The 19,893-nt window shown below is 32.8% G+C and overlaps 3 protein-coding genes across 4 annotated transcripts; 1 reads left to right on the top strand and 2 right to left on the bottom strand.

The window, feature by feature from the left end:
• Positions 1-9,645: 9,645 nt before the first annotated feature.
• On the bottom strand, positions 9,646-13,665 carry LOC100745547 (F-box only protein 33). Its single transcript, XM_003491634.4, has 6 exons — positions 13,217-13,665; positions 12,622-12,716; positions 11,975-12,550; positions 11,648-11,899; positions 11,375-11,570; positions 9,646-11,263 (listed from the first exon to the last, which is right to left on the bottom strand). The coding sequence occupies exons 1-6, from the start codon at positions 13,484-13,486 to the stop codon at positions 11,132-11,134; spliced, it is 1,521 nt and encodes a 506-aa protein (XP_003491682.1). The 5' UTR covers positions 13,487-13,665; the 3' UTR covers positions 9,646-11,131.
• Positions 13,666-15,189: 1,524 nt separating this feature from the next.
• LOC100745428 lies at positions 15,190-16,939 on the top strand. Its single transcript, XM_003491633.4, has 3 exons — positions 15,190-15,853; positions 16,051-16,166; positions 16,307-16,939. Exons 1-3 carry the CDS (start codon positions 15,542-15,544, stop codon positions 16,470-16,472), a joined length of 594 nt encoding a protein of 197 aa, XP_003491681.1. The 5' UTR covers positions 15,190-15,541; the 3' UTR covers positions 16,473-16,939.
• On the bottom strand, positions 16,864-19,874 carry LOC100745180. 2 transcript variants are annotated; one of them, XM_012388830.3, is made up of 6 exons: positions 19,645-19,874; positions 18,608-18,739; positions 18,110-18,519; positions 17,728-18,051; positions 17,241-17,654; positions 16,864-17,169 (listed from the first exon to the last, which is right to left on the bottom strand). In XM_012388830.3, exons 3-6 carry the CDS (start codon positions 18,422-18,424, stop codon positions 16,954-16,956), a joined length of 1,269 nt encoding a protein of 422 aa, XP_012244253.1. In that variant the 5' UTR covers positions 18,425-18,519; positions 18,608-18,739; positions 19,645-19,874; the 3' UTR covers positions 16,864-16,953. The 2 variants fall into 2 exon arrangements, with proteins under 2 accessions (XP_012244253.1, XP_033178146.1); XM_033322255.1 differs by having other exon boundaries at positions 18,612-18,739.
• Positions 19,875-19,893: the final 19 nt, after the last annotated feature.

Below are 19,893 nucleotides of genomic sequence, written 5' to 3'. Positions count from 1 at the left end.
ATATACACATCGATAGTCGGAATACATGTACCTGGGTATTAATTGCTCCAAACAAGCGTGCCTATCCTATACACTTTCCTTCTATATTACGTTCGTAAGATAACCGTGAGGCACGATGGGTTTTCGTCTCGTTTTCCTTTTTCTGTTTCCCACATTGCCATGTGAACTACAGCGGAAACGAGTTTTTCACGTGCAAAAAACAGAGAAGTAGGACCGCGAAAGGTCGAGGACAGCGAACTTCATTTTGCAACGTTTATACGATATCAACATCAAAATGTTGCAACGAAAAATTCTCTCCCTATCTATATGACTCGTGTCGTGACGAATAATGGCGCATCGAACAAGTTCAATGCACTACCCGTTAAAAATGCTTTGCTGACTGGATTAACACGTTGACTACCGTGCGAATTTTATATTGTATTTTACGTTGGGAGCTGCAACACACCATAATTACATCTATATATACACAACATAATTGTGAATTTTTATGCGTTTACCTATAAGAAATTTGAAAGTTCAAAACTGCACAAAATGTACATAACATGAAAAAATATATAAAATGTTCAACGTATAGTGTTTTCTATAATATTTTGTAGGTAAAACAATTTTCTACCGAGGTTTTACTTTTTTAATTCTATTCTCAAAAATATAAATTTGCATAAAAATCCGGTCTAACCATAACATTCAATTTTTGAAAAATGTTACATACATTGTAATTGTGTACCTTTTTCTGATAATGTTATCTAAATCATTCACATTGTTGAAAATTTGCTAACCCATGAAACTTATCTTATCTTAATCATTCTAAAAAGTTTAGTAAAACGTGGGTCACCGATGACCACCGTGGCAGTTAACGTGTTAAGATCGACTTCGGGTTACATAGCTCTTTTGCATCTTCCACGATTCGTATCGATTCACTTTCCACGGCGTTCCATTAGGTTCACAGACTCTCCCGGTGCCGAAATGCGCGTTCTCGTAACGGTTCGCGGGAGGCAAGAATTTCGAGCCGATCGGCGCGTGCAGTAAACGCCCATTGGCGTTTGGTAGATATGGACAACGAATACAATAATGTCTCTTGCATCAAGACACGTCCAATCGTTTTGTACCTTACATATTATAACGCCAAAAGAAATGAATCTCTCGCTACGATACAGCTCCCTGAGTATCGTTTGACATATTTTGTAATATTTTCTCGATTACAAAAAATAATTACATACTGACAAGTAGATTGCGGATGTTTGTGCACTCATAGAAAGTTTAAAGATGTCAAAATGCATACAATTCATGTAATATGTAAAAATACATAAGGCATCCAAAGTATAGTTAATCGTCATCTCTAATATTTAGTGAGTGAAACAAATTTCTGTCAAACATCTATTATTTGAATTTTTCATAAACTTCCATGAAAATCCGCATTCTATTGAGAAGATGTTGGAAACTAAATAACCTCTTCATGGTTTACTATAGAAGTCGAATTCGTGACATGAGCTTAGTTTGCACACTAGACGTTCGGCAGCGAGAGTTTAACTGTACGAAGCGTAAATAACATCTGTTGTTCAGTGCATAGAAAAACGTATTTAGAAAAACGTAATGGAACTCCGCTTCATTTTCATTTTTAATCCGATATACAACAAGTTTCCTTTTCTTCTTCTCCGGATTTTAAAAACGTCGTTTAGTAAATAATAGACGACTTTAATAATAGAGACACACCGATGTTTACGATACCACTCGTTCGCGGCGCTATGAGTTTCGATTACACACGGAAAACACGAGCGTAAATGCAAAGTCGGTTTTGTAATCGATTTGCCGAGTTAAATTCAAGCAACGACCTTGAGGACTCGAAAGAAACGTCTCGTAAGCATCGTTCACACACGCACGCACACATACACATTTTCTTTGTTAGCTTCGTATCATCAAATAAAATAGCTTGGAAAAAGAAAAACAATAGCGATTATAAGTATATATATATATATATTAATACGTAGAGATACATATTACATGGAGATTGGTTCCTTTTTAGACAATATTTCGCGACGAATCGCAAGTAACAGTAAAAGGAGACTTTCTTTGATTTTCTTCCTCCCACCCTTGCCCCTGTTTAAACCTTCATTGGATTTTTACCGCGTCAGCAAAAAATAAAGTTGTTCGCGTTACATTTGATTTATTCCCGCGAATCACACGTTGATACACTCTACGAATTCTTTAAATGTTATCTAAATTCGATTTTGAATTGATATCATGAAAGAAAGATTCGTTGGGAGAACCAAAAACAGTAGGACACCATATAAAGTGATAAAAAAATTGTTACTGCCCTTGTATAACATAACTTAGAAAATAACAATGAAAGCGAAATGAAATACTTTTTAAGGAAAGAGTACCAGAAAAAACGTTTACAATAAAGAAAATACAAATCTTGACACTAAAGAAAATTTAACCGACGAAAAAGCTACTAATATTCAAAAAGTGACGTCGAAATTAATTTTAAGTGATTCTGAGAGTGATAAAATTTTAACTTCACCTACACTTTTATTTTAAGTTACGTTCCATACATATAGTAAAGAAAACTTTACTATTTCAAAATAAACTAACTATTACCTTCTATTATATTAAATAAAAAAATTTTTATTTAACTTTAACTTTTTACGCTTTCAGTCTCTAATACAGAACGTATCTTCCGTGTTATAGCGGGTCCTACTGTACTTGGAAAATAAAAGGGAAACGAAGAAATAAGCGTATCGTATTGTATTACGCGTGTCATATTCTTTCTTCCGAGATATCTTGAAGATGTAAAAACCGTCGAAATACGAATTAGAAATCAATGACTTGAGATTGGAGAATGCCATCAACAACGCGGAAGAAAATAATGGAACAGGTGCACTAGACAGGGCTCGCTTGACGCGTTTAGATATCGCACGTTCAGTCTCGAAAACAGCAAGTCCAAACACCGTTGCATTCATCTTTCTAACGCGATACAACATCGAGTCACTGTTTTTACGCATCTAACTCGATCGAAACGTTATTCAACTACACACATATATGTCGTACTATTATATGTATAAACATTAACCTCTGAAACACCGAGATTACGAAAAAATCAATGCTCGACCGGAGAACGAATTCTTCGCTCGAGATATATGTATATATTCAACTTCATTTTTCTTTCTCTTTTTGTTGAACATATTTGGAGAGAACATTTACAAAGTTATACGTAGTTTTTTTCTTTTACAATAATGTATCGAATTCTACGTGAGAAACTTCCAAGTGCACTAAATGGGTTCGAAACACGTTGTGCCTACGACGACTAAAAAAAGTGTGACAGAGGCCACGATTTTATCCGTGGCATTCAACATGGTAACCATCGTGTTTTTTCGGTCTATCTCTCCCTTTGTCTGAAATCACGCGAAGAGAATGTCCGATTTAACACTTTAACTCGCACGCGGTGGACGTGTAGCACGCGTACATTGCACTGTTAAAAAACCGCGGCGAAACCGATTAAACTATTAACCGCAATGGAATCGTACAATATACGCCGTTAAACGCGTCCTTATAAGGAAGAATTAGATAGACTTACACCCGAAGTACGCAATAGAAGCGATATTCCTATGCACATGCCCCCCCGCGGTACGTGGTGAAATTAACCGATTAAGAACCAAGCAGAAAAATAATGTGTTGAAATTGTGTAAACCAACATTATTATAAAGCACAAATAAGGTAAATTATTTTCCCCATCGAGAGAATTTCTACAATTTGAACAAAATAATTTATCATATAGTAATATAAAACACTTTACTTTCCTTAAATCTTACAAAATTATTGGATTTACGTATATATATGGAAGAAAAAATGGCAACGAAAACAATATCTCCCTTTTCTCTAAGTGAAATTTCTTTTTATAGTTGTAATGTGCATTGGATGAAATTTAATAATGTAAGTTGTCTAAATAGAAGTTACACATATAAGACATTATGTTAACCCAACTTTGGTCCTTAATAGGTTAAGTATTAACTGGACGAAAAATAGATCAAATCCCTGAATATAATAGAAAATGCAAATTTTTATATCGACGCGATATTGCACGAGAGAATCGATCTATATCTCAACAGAGAGATTAAACTAAACGCTATCTCGTAACGCACTACTAAACTATACATTATTTTGTCTCGTTAAATATGGAACGCTGACGCGACACCGATGCAAGCTCGCTTCGATGAGAACGAAACCGATTGAGCACTGTTTTACGTTGAAAAGTATATTTGGATCATCAATACGAAACGATCTCGAGCGTTTCTTTTTTTTTTTCTCGGAATAAAACATCAGCGAACGGTGAATTCCGGAGGCGCTATGGCATCGAGAGCCAGGGAAATATGTTCATATGACGCGAAGCGATAATTCTATACTCCGCTGAAAAATTTTTCGAGCGTTACGCGGTTAATAACGTGTCAAACGTGTCAAGATAACGTTATCCCACCGGCGAACGATCTTTTATGTGCATTCTTGTAAGTATTTTAGTGCATGGGATATTGTTAATTGTAACTGAGAAAATGCTACAACGGTTTTGAGTTTCGTACTTTCTCGACTATTATCGACGGGGAGAATGACCCGACACATCGTAAAACGTAAAAACTAAATCAAATTTGAACGATCCGGCATCAGGGTGATCGTTGTTCGGCGTGAGACGCGTCATTTAAAGCCCTATCTCCACTGAAGCGACAACAGTGAACTTCGCATTGCTGTTCCTGTCTTTTGAGAAAGTCGCTGCTTGTTGTCAAATATTGCTTCAGTGTGAACAAAATATTTTTGTAATGTTGCTGTTCGTTGAAAATATTTTGGAACATGCAATAACAAAGGGCGAAAAACAGTTCCTCTTTCTTGCCTCAGTGCAGACAGAGCTTAACGTTATTCAGTTTAGAAATCCCAATTTAGCAAACACGATGACCGTGATTAAAAATCCTTAATCACATCGTATGTGTTTTTCTTCTCCTCTTTCCTTCTTTCGTACAAATTTTTTCTTTTCTTTTTGGTATATATACATGCGTCTATAGAGCTAGGACTTCAATTAATTCACGAACAAATATAACACGGCGACGTTTATTTTGGGCCCGGTCATGTTTGTTTTCTTTTTAATTTCTTCATTTTTTTACTTCGCAAATGTTTCTCTCTTCTTTTATTCTCATGGAAGATACTTTATCGGCGGAGTTCGTTCCGCCTTATCTCGCGATCCAACGATAAAAAATAGCTTGCTCGCGTTTTGTTACTTCAGCCCTTATTAACTTATATACAAATATAACGCTGCGTTTTGGTAAATATCCTTCTAAGCATTTGTTACGTATCGAGTGAGGAGTTACGGAATATCGTTTCTCTCTCCTTGTCGTCTATGTCGGTTGTTGCACAGTGCGGATTCTCGAACAAACCTCAAGACGATTCAACTTTTATAGTGAAATAGACGGCGGTAATAAAATAACCGAGAATATATATATATAGTAACGTTACGTAAAATTATTAACCCGCGTTTTTCATGTTATCTATCGAGTTTATCGGTCTACGTGTCGTTCATTGTTTATCTATATATAAATGTGTGTGTGTGTGTGTATATATATATATACACACTATATATATATATACACTATATGTATACACTATATGTATACACTATATATATATATATATATATATATATATACATATTATGTATACATATATATATATATACACACACACACGACGTTTGAACGATACCATTTACACACATACTATAATATTTCCTTGCCTTTCGCGAAAGTTTTATCCTGTTTAGTTTCTTCATTCAATGCAGAACCATCCTTTCCAATTTTTACATTTTTACCGTTACGTTCCATAACGCCCGCCTCGTTCGATTGGAATGGATTATACACGTACTTGTAAATTATATATAATACATATCTATATATCTATATAACTATATATATATTATATAAATATCTGTGTATGTATATATATTATATAGATAGATAGAGAGATAGATATATATATGTATATGTAAAAAAAGACAAGAAAAGAAAAACGTTACTGGTGCTGTGTTTGAAAAGCGTTTTACAATCCCATAAAACAGAACGAATCATCTAACAAACTACATACATCGAACCGAATGCCTTGAACACCTTGTTCGTGTGAGATGAGTTATTCGTAATGCCGGCTTCGTTCTATCGTACTTAAGCAGTGTAAAATATTTTTTTTTCTTTTCTTTAGGAACTTATAATACTACTCGTGGTGTACGACGTCCTGACTTTATGCCGAATTATCATGTGGACATGATGAAGGCGGGTTTTTTTAGTTCTTAGTATAGTTCCATGATCTTTGCGTAGCTTCGAATACAATTGATGGAAATACACATATATATGTGTACGTCGATTGCGGACAGATCATTAGATCTTTTTACAGAATCAACGCAACAACGACTATTCTTTGCTTGAAATTAATCATAGTACTAAATTAACTATACATATGTATATATATGTATATATACTACAGCGTTGCGATACTATATAACCGACAGTAGCGTGGAATGTCTGGTTCGCTTAAGTAACGTTCTATATAGTTTAGTATGGTATGGCTTTCCTTATTACTCGAAGAATCGCAAACATCAAGAACCCTTCATTAGTTATCCCCATCGGTCGAATGTTTCTCGTTGAGATAATAACGCGAGCGTTCATCGAAGCCCACATGACGATCGAATGCGTTCGCTCCTTAAACAAGGATACGACAAGACGGTAACCACTACAATAGTTAGACCGGGCTATCTCGTCGAAAGACAGTCTCCATCTGTCGATTAGTCATACGCACGACGAATATTATTATTTTCGCACAATAGATCTTCTAAAAGCACTTCTATACACATTTTGTTTTTCTTTTGTAGGAATTGCATGTCTTTCGTATCATTTCCCTAATACACGTAGGGTTCCGTCTTTTACCTATATTATTCCTCCCTATTGTGTTGCTTTTTGTTTTAACGTTTTTTCCTACTTTAGGTTTTCTTATTATATCATTTAACGCGCGCTTGTTTTTTCTCACTTCCTCTCTTTCGCCACCTTTTCTCTCTCTCTCTCTCTCTCTCTTTCTCTCGAGCACCCTTTCTAAGATTTTATGTTTTATCACAGATGTTTTGTTCTCGATTTATCGCCACCCCTTTTGTATCTATAGCCCACTCGGTAATAACGCTAGCAGGAGAACATTCGCCTCGTTATCTCTCTCTTTATGCTTTTCCGTGAACGCGTAATCGCCGCGTTACTTCTATTATTTTCTTCTCGTATTTCTCTTTTATTTTCCCCTTCAATTTTTTTGTCTTTATATGTTCTCTCGCTAAGCCGAAATGATATTATGATCACAGCTCTCGTCTTGCCATTACGCGCAAGAATACACGATTCACACTAAGGCCTGCCTTAGTACAAAAATATACATTCGCTTCTTAAAAAATAGATCTTAGCATTCTGTACTGGCTAGCGTTCGTTTGATATTTTACAGTATTTTGATTCTTGGCAGGCTGTCTTATAGGTTAGTATTTATCGGCTACGAGAACCATCCTCGAGTGAGCTTTCGTTATTTCTTCCTCTCTCTTTCTCTTCAATGAGGCGCTTATCCGATCTAAACACTAGCTGATGCACCACCCCTTTGTTTCTTTTTTTACATTTTAATTATTTTTTTTAACGACTCGCATATTCATAAATTGATGTCCGCGTGGGTCAATCAGGGGGCGAATCGACGAGGGCCACGAGCTAAGACGGAAAGCTAAGAGACCTAAGAAAGGAAAGACGAGCAACAATCATCGAGACAAGCGTTATCGACAATAGGTAAAATCGATGTGAACAAATTCGTTCCGACGCGATTCGCGAACGATGCTTTCCGTTTAGTCGGGATCGTCCTTGTTTTATGAATATGAGGTCGGACGTTGGCTAGACGTGCGGACCGCCTAACTGTGGTTATACCTTTCCCAGTAGGTTCAGTCTTATGCTTGGTTTGTCATTCGCGTTTATATCGATATATATGCGTATAGTTGGGTTGTGTCCATTTGGTTAAGCGACCGCACGAATACCGAATTGTCTTCTTCTTCTATATGACTTTGTACACAGGATTCGCAGAGATGGTACTACGTGTCACCTGACATTTGTTTGTTTGCTTGCTATTTTTACTCATTTGGATAACTTTCGTTCTTACATCCGAACGCATATCTCATCTTCTCTCATTTAAATTTCATTTCCTTTCATACGTTATCATTATTTTCGCAACGTCATATGTTCTTTCACACTGTTCTCTCTCTCTCTCTCTCTCTCTCTCTCTCTCGCTCTCTCTCTCTCTCTCTCGACTCACACGTCGGGCACCGCGCCCGCGAGTATACTGTTTATGCGGGACTTCGTTTGATTAAAAACAAAAAGAAAATAATATTAATAATAATAATAGTAATAGTAATAAAAACGACAAAAATATATACGAGGAATAAAAAAAGAAAAGAGAAAAAAGACTTCCTAAATAACATCTGGCCCGTCCGCACAACGTCAATGGTCGGCGAACAATAATGAGTTCGCGAGAATGTTTTTTCTATATATAAATAATGAATAACCGTCGATTCACCGTTTTGTAAAAATTTGCTGATCTCAAAAAATACACGCACACGGAATACGAAATGAAAGGGCATGAGTTATACCTTAACTTGTCAGTCATTTTTTGGCGAGAAACAAGCAGGTGTTGCAGCAAATCGCCGAAAAATGTCCATTAAGGTGACTATGATTAGTATTCTTCAGTGGTGGCTGTCGCGTATCAAATTTTTTTCGGCAGATTTATCCTTACCGCGACTCAGGTACATGCGATACATGTTAACCCTCGCTTGGCGGTTGCTGGATCATTTCTGACTCGAGCATCAAATATTTACTTTATAATGACAAAACAAAATGGTGAAAAGAGTGAACAAACACTCGTTAACTTGACTTTACGTTAACTCCATTTGCTTCGTAGTGAGATGGCGTGCTATAAGATACTTTCATAATCTATTTTCTTTAGTTATAATTTACTATAATTCTATCATAATTATTATCTTTATTATTATAGTCGATCATTTCTTGAGTTTTCTTTTAATTTGGAAACACAAATGGTAAGATCTAGCTGTTTTGTTTGTATAGAAAATAATAATAATAATAACAATAACAAGAACAACAACAACAACAATAATAATAATGAAACTGAATTGCATGGATCAGAATTTATCTAGCTACCGCCGTTCGCGAGTTCGAGGGTTAAGGCCCATTCATTTTGTATAACAGTTTTAAATTGTTTAAAGTAATAGTTTTTTCATTATTTGTGCCTAGCTCTCAATCGATTCATTTTTGTCCTTTTTTCTTTCTCTCAGATAATCCGCTATATATTGCTTTTCCCTTTATCTCACTCTCCTTTCTTTCTTTCCTTTTTTTTCCTTGCATTAAATTCGGGCGCAACTCCGCGATTTCTGCGCGTGTCCAATATTTTAAACGCATGGATGTATATGTACAGAACCACATATAAAAAGCAATAGTACACGTGACTACAAGTACACGACGATATAATAATTATACAAGGACTCGAAAAAAGTAAATAACCTTTCAGAATAATAAACTGTATAAGAGTGCTGTTTTGGTATTGTTCTTTGTGTTTGTAAATCGTTTTCTTTCATTTTCATGTTTCTTTTAAATCTTCGAAATCGTCATTATTAATCGCACGACAGAAATAGATGCATGTGGCATCTGAATATTAACGTTTAAAGTTCGATAGATAATACAGATATACATACATATACACATACACAATTAGCAGCTAATTCCTCTGATTTGTTTTTTATAGATAAACCTATAATTGTGTTCGTTTCCAGCGGTCGCTAAGAGCACGGTGAAAAGACGGTACTTGGAGGTCGCACAGTTCTTCATTAATATCATCGATATTCTCTTTCTTTCTTTCTTTTTACTAAAGCGACACGCAAAAGTTGTGTGTTTGCTGCGTGTCTAACTGTCTGTACCACCAAATCAACCGCACTCTTCTCGGCACACATTCATTTAATATTTGTACAAGAGCGTCCGATTGGTTTTGGTATTAAAAATAACCTCGGATCGCTGTTCGACTTCTTATACTTTTGAGTGCATCTTTTGTTTTATCGCAACTCAATCGCAAACTCTCTTTTTACGAAGTCCAACATATTTTATTTTTTTTTCGTTTAGTTACTTTTTCTTACACTGCATGCTCTTGGCGCTCGCTTCGATCTAAATTTCCCATAGAATTGGAAAAATATTTGTTAACATATTTCTACTTACATACATTTGGAATTTCGTTACGCTTTCCAGTGGAACATCGTGAGATCGGTTCTTTCTCTCATCTAGTCTTGTTCTTCTTGTTTCGCGTTGATTTTAATTGGTAGTATTCCCTTTCACACACATTCGAAATTATTTTCCCGTGATATCAACAGGTATACGTCACATCGAAGGTCCGTTTAGGTGAGACCTTGATCGTCTTGTAATGCTTTCATTCTTAATATCTATCAAGGATATTATTACACTCGTATATTACATATGCTTTTTTTCTCACTAATATTCATCGATGAGAGGAACGATCACTAATTGTTATCTCTCTTATTTTGATCGTTTTGGGATCACCACTGTTAGCAATAAAACGTTATTGCACCACAAATGATTTTTCGTAGGAAAAACCAACGAAATACTTTGATATTCGTTTCGATAAACAAAAATAGGGGGTGATACGTACTTAATTTAGGTACCTCATCGCGGACTCAAGAAAGACATATTTTAACTATAGCTTATCATATCCTCATAAGAACTAATAAAATCATTATAAAGGAGAACTTGTGTGCGTTTTTACCCTCGCTATTTACACACTGGAACTGTGTGATCCTTACCTGATAGGCAACATATCCATCAACTACTGATTTTAAACTACGAATTTACACATGTCCACCGTTTGATGTTACATCCATAGTTCTCGTAAAAACAATTCTTATAGAAAAATAAAGGATATAACTTTATAACTTTACTTCTGAGAGTGTAGCCCGCCCAGAAATTGTTGATGATGTCGATTAGTAATGTATGGTATCGGGGAGTAATATTTCCTTGGTGCAAATAAAAATTTACTTTTGGTCTTGGAGGACCAAAGGCATGATAACTTCCCTGCTATCACCTTCGAAAGGATTTTTAACAACTGCAGGTAAATCTTCATCGCTCAATGGTTTCCACTGGTTCCCCATTATTTCTTTTATTTCCTATATAATAAAAAACCAGTTAAAAAAAATAATTTGTAAAATAATTTAGTAATAGTTTTGTTAAATCAAAATCTATATTTAGAAATATCAATATTGAAGATACAGACTTACATGTGTAATAGTTTCAGACTTATGCCAAGATTCAACATCAGTTGCAATGAATCTCTGTGCAAATACTAACGACTTAAGCGTATTTCCGCGTAGGCGTGCGATAGCCAACAAATTTTCTTGATGATATCTGTGGCCTATGAATACAATTTCCACAAGTTTGGTACACTTCCATGCAACTAATACTAGTGGATCAGGGCTACAGCAGAGTATTAAATTTATACATTAATAAAAAAGTTAAAGAGTAAAATTATAACATAAAATAATGCATCTTACCTATGAGGATCATTTGGGTCATATGTTGCTGGTATGTTTTTTGCTGAAGGTTGTACTGAATCGATCCATATTAAAGATTTTAAAGTAAGCGAATACCACCTGGATAATCGATGCAATACTCTAATATTAAACTTCTCACAAAATAGTACTTTTAAATGTGTAAGTGGCATGGAAGGACGAAGTATATTTGTATCTAATTTTTCAATACCAACATAAGAATGTAGAAGATTTAGTCGCAGCTCGCATTTCGGACTGAAATTGAAGCAATGTAATAAGTAATTTTTCATTGCATTAAAATAATGATAAATTAACCATACTAATACTTACTTCTTTTGAACAAAACTTTGCCAACTACCATCAGTTGTGTCCGAAAACTGATAATGCCAACCATGCACATGAATTACAAGCCTTTCCATCGTACCACTGTCCAATGCCTTTAGCAAAGAATTGGTTAGGAACTCATAATCCAATGTTAAAATAGACAATCTAGCAAATGAATCAAACAGATGTCCATAACTAGCATTGAAAATGTTAAAATCATCAGGATCATCCTTAACAGATGCCAAAGCAAGAGTTGTCAAGTGCTTTGCCTGGTAGTTACGCAGATGTATCACAATTTGTCTGGCACTTCCTATTAAATCTTCTATGCATCCCAGACTTAGAGCTTCTAAACGATTGGATTTCTTTATAATGGTTATAAGAGAAGAAACCAATGCTTTAGTGCATTTTGTACCATCTTCATATTCGAATGTACTATTGATAGGTTCCAAAAACAATTTACGAAGTTGCCTATTATATCTTAGCTTTTTCAAGAGGGCTAACGTTTCTTTTGCACAATAATTTGATATATCACAGATGATTGTAACTTCTTGCACACTAAGTTCGAAATTGTTTGCCAGGCATCTAAAAAAAAATAAAGAAGTAGAATCTTAAATGTTTAAAAATTTTACACATGTATAGAAAACTTTACATACTTAGTCCATGATACACTGTCTTCATCTTTCAAGACAAATGTGATCTTTTTCCAAAAATGAGGATGAAATAGAGCGTATCTCCAATTTTTGCACACCTATGCAAATTAATTTGAATAAATCATTTCTATTAAACAAATCTATAAAATCTGTGATATCCAAATACATATGATATGATATATGATATGATAAACAAATGATAAATATGTAGCACATATATTTTAAAAGTACCACAGTTCAAAACAATTCAGGTCTTATATTAAAACATAAAAACCTTTAAAGGATGATTTCAAAAGCTAAGAATGGAAATATATGAAATTAATATTCAACTACTGTTTGATAACTAATTTTTTGTAAGTTTTTAAATAGTTTCTCACTTGTCTTTTTTCTTTATTTGGTTGTATAAAACAATAGAACTATCAAATAAAATGAATGCTTAAAATTAATATTCAGAGTATATAATAAACAGAACAGAGTGAGAGAGGGGGGAGAGAAAGAAAGAGAGAGAAAATAAACCTCAACACAGAGAGTGGTTTAATTACCCACTGTGTTGGTCAGAATTTAAACGGCCTTGAGGGGGAAAAAAATTGAAGATTACCTGGGAGGCTCGTAACCGGCAGTTGTAAGGTAAATATGAGAATATTTCCTGTAGAATGATGCTGGGAAGGTTATTCCAGCACAGATTATTGTCCTCTTGCGCCATTTCTATCGAACGATTTGCATCATTGTAGGACGAACAGCTGTTTGCATTTATCGAAGACAGCTGCTCCTCGCACTTTTTTGACACTGCCTTCTCTGTCGCGTCGCTCTCCATTGGATTTTTTAACTGTTCCAAATATATAACATCCCCATTTTCAGCATGTATCATGTTTAATCTTATTATTATCAAACCTATAATCCTTCACTTCTTTTCCTGGCAAATCCTTCGGACTCAGCCACCCGTTTCTTCGAGGTGAGCCCCCTCCACGAATCAAAATAAGAGCCCTGACGTGTATTGCGCTCTACTCGTTAACTTCCAACCACTCCAACTGCCGTTCGCGTACGTATGCTTGTACGCATGGTACGCGTCAAATTCTTTCTTCTGATTGGCCAACGACTACGCATGTCAACTGTGTACTCTTTTCGTGATATGTAATGTTTGTGTTTGACACACAGTCATTTGACATTGTACATAAAGCCTGGTTCCATGTTACAGATAACTTTTTATTTAACATCTTTTACTAGACCAGAGTGGTCCACATAAACAATTTTTAAGTTTTCAGAGAAGTTCTATATAAATAATTTAAAATTAAATTTTATAGATTTACATTTTTGGGGATTCGAATGAAAAGTACAAATTATTTTGTAATGATTTTTTTGTACAGTTTATATGAATAAAACTTACGTTTTCATATACATTTTTAAAGAAAAATTATACAAATTTTAGATTAACTACCAGTTATCAATGAAATGAAAAATATGTAATTTGTATAAGTTAGATAGAGATAACTAACGTTAAAATTGCACGCTGCCTTATATTACCGTTTTGATATTTGATGACAGTTCTTATCGATTACATTAACGATACTATATCATATTAAGAACGTAAACTGTAGCATTACAAACAAAATAATAATATTATAAATAAATATAACTGTATAGAATATAGTGCAATTTAAAAATTATAATTTTAGAAAAATTTTGGTAACAGAAGTAGAACTTACAATATTAGTTAGTAGACTTTAACATATCTTTACTTGTATTAAAAGTGTATTTTATATAAACAGGTATAATCAGGGAGGAAAATTTCTTTCTAGTATAATAAATCTATTTCTTCTGGTCTTTTTTTTATATCGATTCGAATAATTCGATTTCGAGTGAATATTGAAAACATCAAGAAATTTCTTTCGCATAAAACGGAAAATAAACTTAAATAAACATACAATAATTCACAAAAGTATTCGGATACTTCTAAGAAATTTTCATGCATATATTATACAAAATATTTTGGAATTTTATAAGTACTGTAATGTGACACGAATATCGTGATTGTGTTGGAAAAATATGAAGTAGATCTAAAAATGTAATATAGAAATTACAAGATATTTATTTGAAGCATACATTTCGCAAATATTATTAAAATATTTGAATAGTCAATTATTTATTATATCAATAAGCCACAATATTTAGTGAGACCATTTCTAGTACTAACTGTACATTTAAGATTACTATTCATGCTATATACTACAATTGTTTATTAAGTGTATATTTTCAATAAATTTTTTGTAATTTATACATACATTTTCGAATCGGTTTCAAATTTTATTACTATAATAATAATAATAGTTGTGTCTCATTACAGTGCTGACGAAATTTCAAAAAATATTCAGAAAAAAATTCTATAAGTATTCGAATACTTTCGTAAACCTCTGTATATGTCCATATAAATACGTGTCGTGATGCTCTGTAATCTGTATTTAAATCATCTCGCTGGAATACTGTCTATAGTAATATATGTATGTATGTTTGGCATACGTGCCAATGATTATAAAAGTGACCTAAGACAAGAATCTAAAAAAAAAATGAGTTTATCACTTATTTTGCGATGCGTTTATTTGCGTAACAATAATTTGAAACCATCTTTGCGAAGTACCGTTGAATTGAGTCGATCGTTGTGTCGTTAAACAAAATTCAATTCATGCGTCAAGCGCAAAACTTTAAATATGTATCTCGAAATGTATCGAAAAAAATATATGACTTAGGCCACTTTCATAATCACCGGCATATATACGAGTGTACCGCGAAACAGCGATTGAAGTTAAAACGAGAGTTGAAACGTTAGTACTATAAGCCGGGTCAACATGGAACCCGTGATTAAACGTCAACGTATAGTGCTGCGCTGTTTTCCTTCTTAGAATTTTGTTTTTACAAATGACACGGAACAATGACACGCTCAAAGATCCAGATGATAAAAGTTTTTATATTTCTGTTGATCTTTCTATTAGAACGGAGCGCAGTATGTGATGGAAGTTTTAGGATAAACAGGGCTGTACCTGAATCAACGTTGCTAGATAAAGATTTTGTAATTCCGAAAAAAAATAACGCACAGACTTCTGTAAATGAAGAAAAACATCAACAAAATGCAGTCTTACCTGGTACCACACCGATTCTCGAGGTTAACAAAACTGTGAATAATATAACCTCAAAACAGTCAGATGGTAATAAAACTGCACATATTACAGAAACAAGGAAAGAGGTTAGTGCTTGAAGTTTATCGAGCAACAAAAATATAAACATTTCCTTGGAGTGATGTTTCTTTTAGTTTCTATCACTGTCTTTTGAATTTTGCAGTATATCTAACCAAAATGGGTTTGATTTCATGTACCTAGACATTTAAAAAAATAATTACAAAAGCTCTACTACTAAATCATTAATAATGTGAATTTTCAACAGCATGTGGGTGAAGGACATGCAACTTCTTTAAACGCTGGAGCTCTGAAGCGTGGTTTTTTTGTGTTTGTGGGGCTAAGTGTTCTTGTCTTGGCCTATATCGTGTTCCGTAGCTTTAGGTACATAGCATTTATTATGAGATTGAATTTCTCCTTTGATCATTAAATTTTAGATGCTTTGGAATCAGTAGTTACTGTTTTCAGCCTAAGTTGATGACTTAATTTTTGATTAAATATTTTCTTCGTATGTTATTTCATAGGTTAAATAAAACACGTGCCCAAATGGTCAGAAAATATGGTATTCTTGCACATAGACAAGATGTTGAGATGCGACCTTTGCCATTAGATGAGGAAGATGATGAGGATACTACTGTTTTTGATGCCAGTAATGTTTTAACAAATAATGTTCAGCATCAAAATTTATAAGAATAATCGGCAGGAAGTACGCTGATTATTTTGTCACACAAATTTACAGTTTATGTAAAAATACTTTTCCTAAATGTGATGCTATTTAACAATCAAAATATACATCACGAATTTCTAGTATTCTTTCATATAAAATTGCTTGCTTTTGTGAAATTGTAACATGAAATATTCATTCATAGATATACTCATAGTTGTGAATTATATTTTCTGGCAATAGATGTTCTTTTATAAATGAAAATGAAACGACCTTATAAAACTTTCTTAATTTCTTAACCTAAATAAATGATAAGAAAAGAATTTTAAAACACTCATTATTCATAAAAGAATGAATAATGAATATCTATATCTACTCTTATACAAACTATATTTTACTTAAACTGTGTTGTTATAATTGAAATTATACAAATACAGATTGTCTATATTTTATTTAATGCTACACATTTAATAAATATTATGTATAAAATATACTTGTTTGTATGATTTAGAAAAATCCTTTTTCAACAGCATGTACAACAATATTTGCTAATTTAAGCCTGCCCTCTTTTGTTTTAATGTATGATAATGTCCATATATCAGCTATATCTATTCCATTGTCATCTTTTATAAGATCTAAGTCAAATGCCTCAGACTCATCCAGTAAAGCCATTGGAATTATTTCCATTGCAAATATCATACCAAATACAAATTGTTCTTTTACCTATAATTAATTGTTTTATGTGTTATTACTGAAAATTGTCACATTTACTGAGAAATATGAACACAATTTACCTCATTCATAAACATGTCCCATGAATATATGTTTCGAGGATTAGATCCAAGTAAAGTGATGGTATTGAATAGTTCGTTGTAATAAAATTGTAATAATATGTCAAATTTTTCATCCCAAAGTGCTTTATCAGTGCAAGAATAAAAAGTAGTTGAGAGATCTAAGACTGGGCTGGCACATCTTGCCAGTTGGAAATCGAGTATTAAAGCTTCATGTTCAGTTATTTTCCGGATCATATAATTTGGGATCCATGAATCACCTTGACTGACAACAGATGTTGAATGATATTTACGATTGCATAATTCAACTGCTTTTTGAAATAAATCCTGAACTTTATAAGACTTCAATCTTTTTTCTGCTTCGCTATCAGGATATTCTATAGCTAAGGCATTTTTAGTAATGTCTAATATCTTCTCCTGAAAATAATTAATTAACATCATAATATCCTGCAAAGTTAAACATGGAAAATTATAAGATTAATAACCTTACATGGAATCTCTTGTACCAATTCCAATGTTCATTACTATAGTATGTTTCATGCAAATACTCTACAATTTCCCTAAATTCATGTGGATTTTGATCTTTGAATGCAAGAGAAACTGCATGAAATCTTGCTATACTTTTTAAAATCATCTTGAATTGCTCTTCATCTAGAGAATTTTGTCTACCTATTACTTCATAACCCAAAAAAGTGACATCCTCCAATGCTATAAAATCATTTTCACCATCCATAACAGAAGCAAAATGACGTGGAATGCATAATGCTTGAGGTTGATTTTTTTCTTTTACAAACATCTCGAATTTTGGAATTATCTAAAAAATATCTTAAATGAATGAATTTTATGAATGAATGAACTAATCATCTTTTTACCTTTGTATAAAATAGAATCTCATTGCTAAAAAATTCTGCACTTCTGTATGTCTTTCTTCTACCTTTATTCTTTGGTAGAGCTTTAACCACCAAACCAACTTGCACTTTTTTTCCATCTACCGTACCAGTGACTTTAATCTTATAAATTGTTGATAAATAATTGTCCCCAATGGTACTTGATCCACCGAATTCCCAACTCAATACATTCACTTCTTTTCCATTATGCACGGTATATAATATATCTTGCAATGTTTTCTCAGTAAAACAAGCACTTACTTCCTTTAATTTTGCGTGATCTTTATTGGTACTTGCCATAATTTTTGAAATTGTTGGAAAGAATATTCTTTTGGAATCTTCTCGTAGAAATCTGAGTTGATATCGAAGTCCCTTTAAGAAGTAGTTCTATTTATCTGGTGGTATCAATAATTTTTCCATTACTTTCCTTACACATAATGATAAGCAATTTAACAAAATCTATTTATCTTATCACAAGAGTACTTACAGATCTATTATTTCTGATTTAGTTGTATTATTCCTTTTTGTATGATATTATAAATTTATTTAAATTGTTATTTATTTAAATTGTTACTTCATTGGAGAGAAAAAAATATGCTCTTTTAATATCTTTTTCTGTAATATGAATAGAATATAAGGTCAATAAAAGGATTACTAGAATAATTGAAAATTATGATAGACAAGATATATTCAATTCTTTTAATATATAACCAATATATAATACAGAAGTCAATTTTACTTTTGTATTAAAAGTTAATAACTTAAAAATATATCTTACATTCTTCGAATTTAGAAAGCTTTCTATATATGTATACACTAATTTATATGACCCTGTCTATAAAAATCTAGTGCATTGATCAAAATTAATTTGAAAATATATTTTAAAAATTCCTTATTGTAAATAGATATTAAAAACAGATTACATATTTCTCAAATAAATTAATGACTTTACTTGAAACAAAAATTTATATTGTATAATTTATTTATTATGTAATATTTTTTGTGAAATACTAATTTATGAATTACAATAAAAAAGTAATTTATGCAATTATGATAAATTAAAAAAAATCGATGAGGAATTTTAGCTCCTTTTCATTTTGTATGAGTTGACTATAGATATAACTTATAGATAACATTTAGTATATCCAAGAAGAAGTGCTGTTACAAATTTACTATATACATAGGTACATCTTTTACTCTATAAAATTTGTAAGTTCGTGAAAACTCTTCTATTATTATATTTATTTCCTTAACTATACTTCAATACCTTTCTACACGAGTGAATATAAGCAATTGAATTATAAAACTTTACACATAATAAATTAAATACTTTTGGGCCGTTTTTATGGAAAGCTCACTATCATTGAATAATGAACGAGCTTAAACGCATTAACATGTTAATTCAATCCACTAATCGACTAGTCTATTACTAAAATGCCATAATTTTGATCATCATGCTATAGAAATCTTTTAATATCTTAATTCATTACATCATACTAGAGAGGAAATATCATACCTACAATACCAATATCAATAGCGTATTAGTATTTTGTCAATACGGGTTTGTACACCTATAATTTAAATTCCTTCCAGTAAACCATCCGATTTCCTAAAATTGGACATATAACAACAATCTCACTATATACTGTATCAACAAAAATATCTATATAATTCAAAAACTGAATTTTATTCTTTGTCATTAGCACATAAAATCGTAATATAAACTGTACCTAAAAAATCTGGAGGCATCTATATTTTTTAGATGGAGA

Source organism: Bombus impatiens, unplaced genomic scaffold (assembly GCF_000188095.3).
Source record: "Bombus impatiens unplaced genomic scaffold, BIMP_2.2 scf_0582, whole genome shotgun sequence".
Classification (NCBI taxonomy): Eukaryota; Metazoa; Arthropoda; class Insecta; order Hymenoptera; family Apidae; genus Bombus; species Bombus impatiens.
Note: the sequence above shows the minus strand (reverse complement) of the source record. Positions and strands in the feature narration are given on the sequence as shown.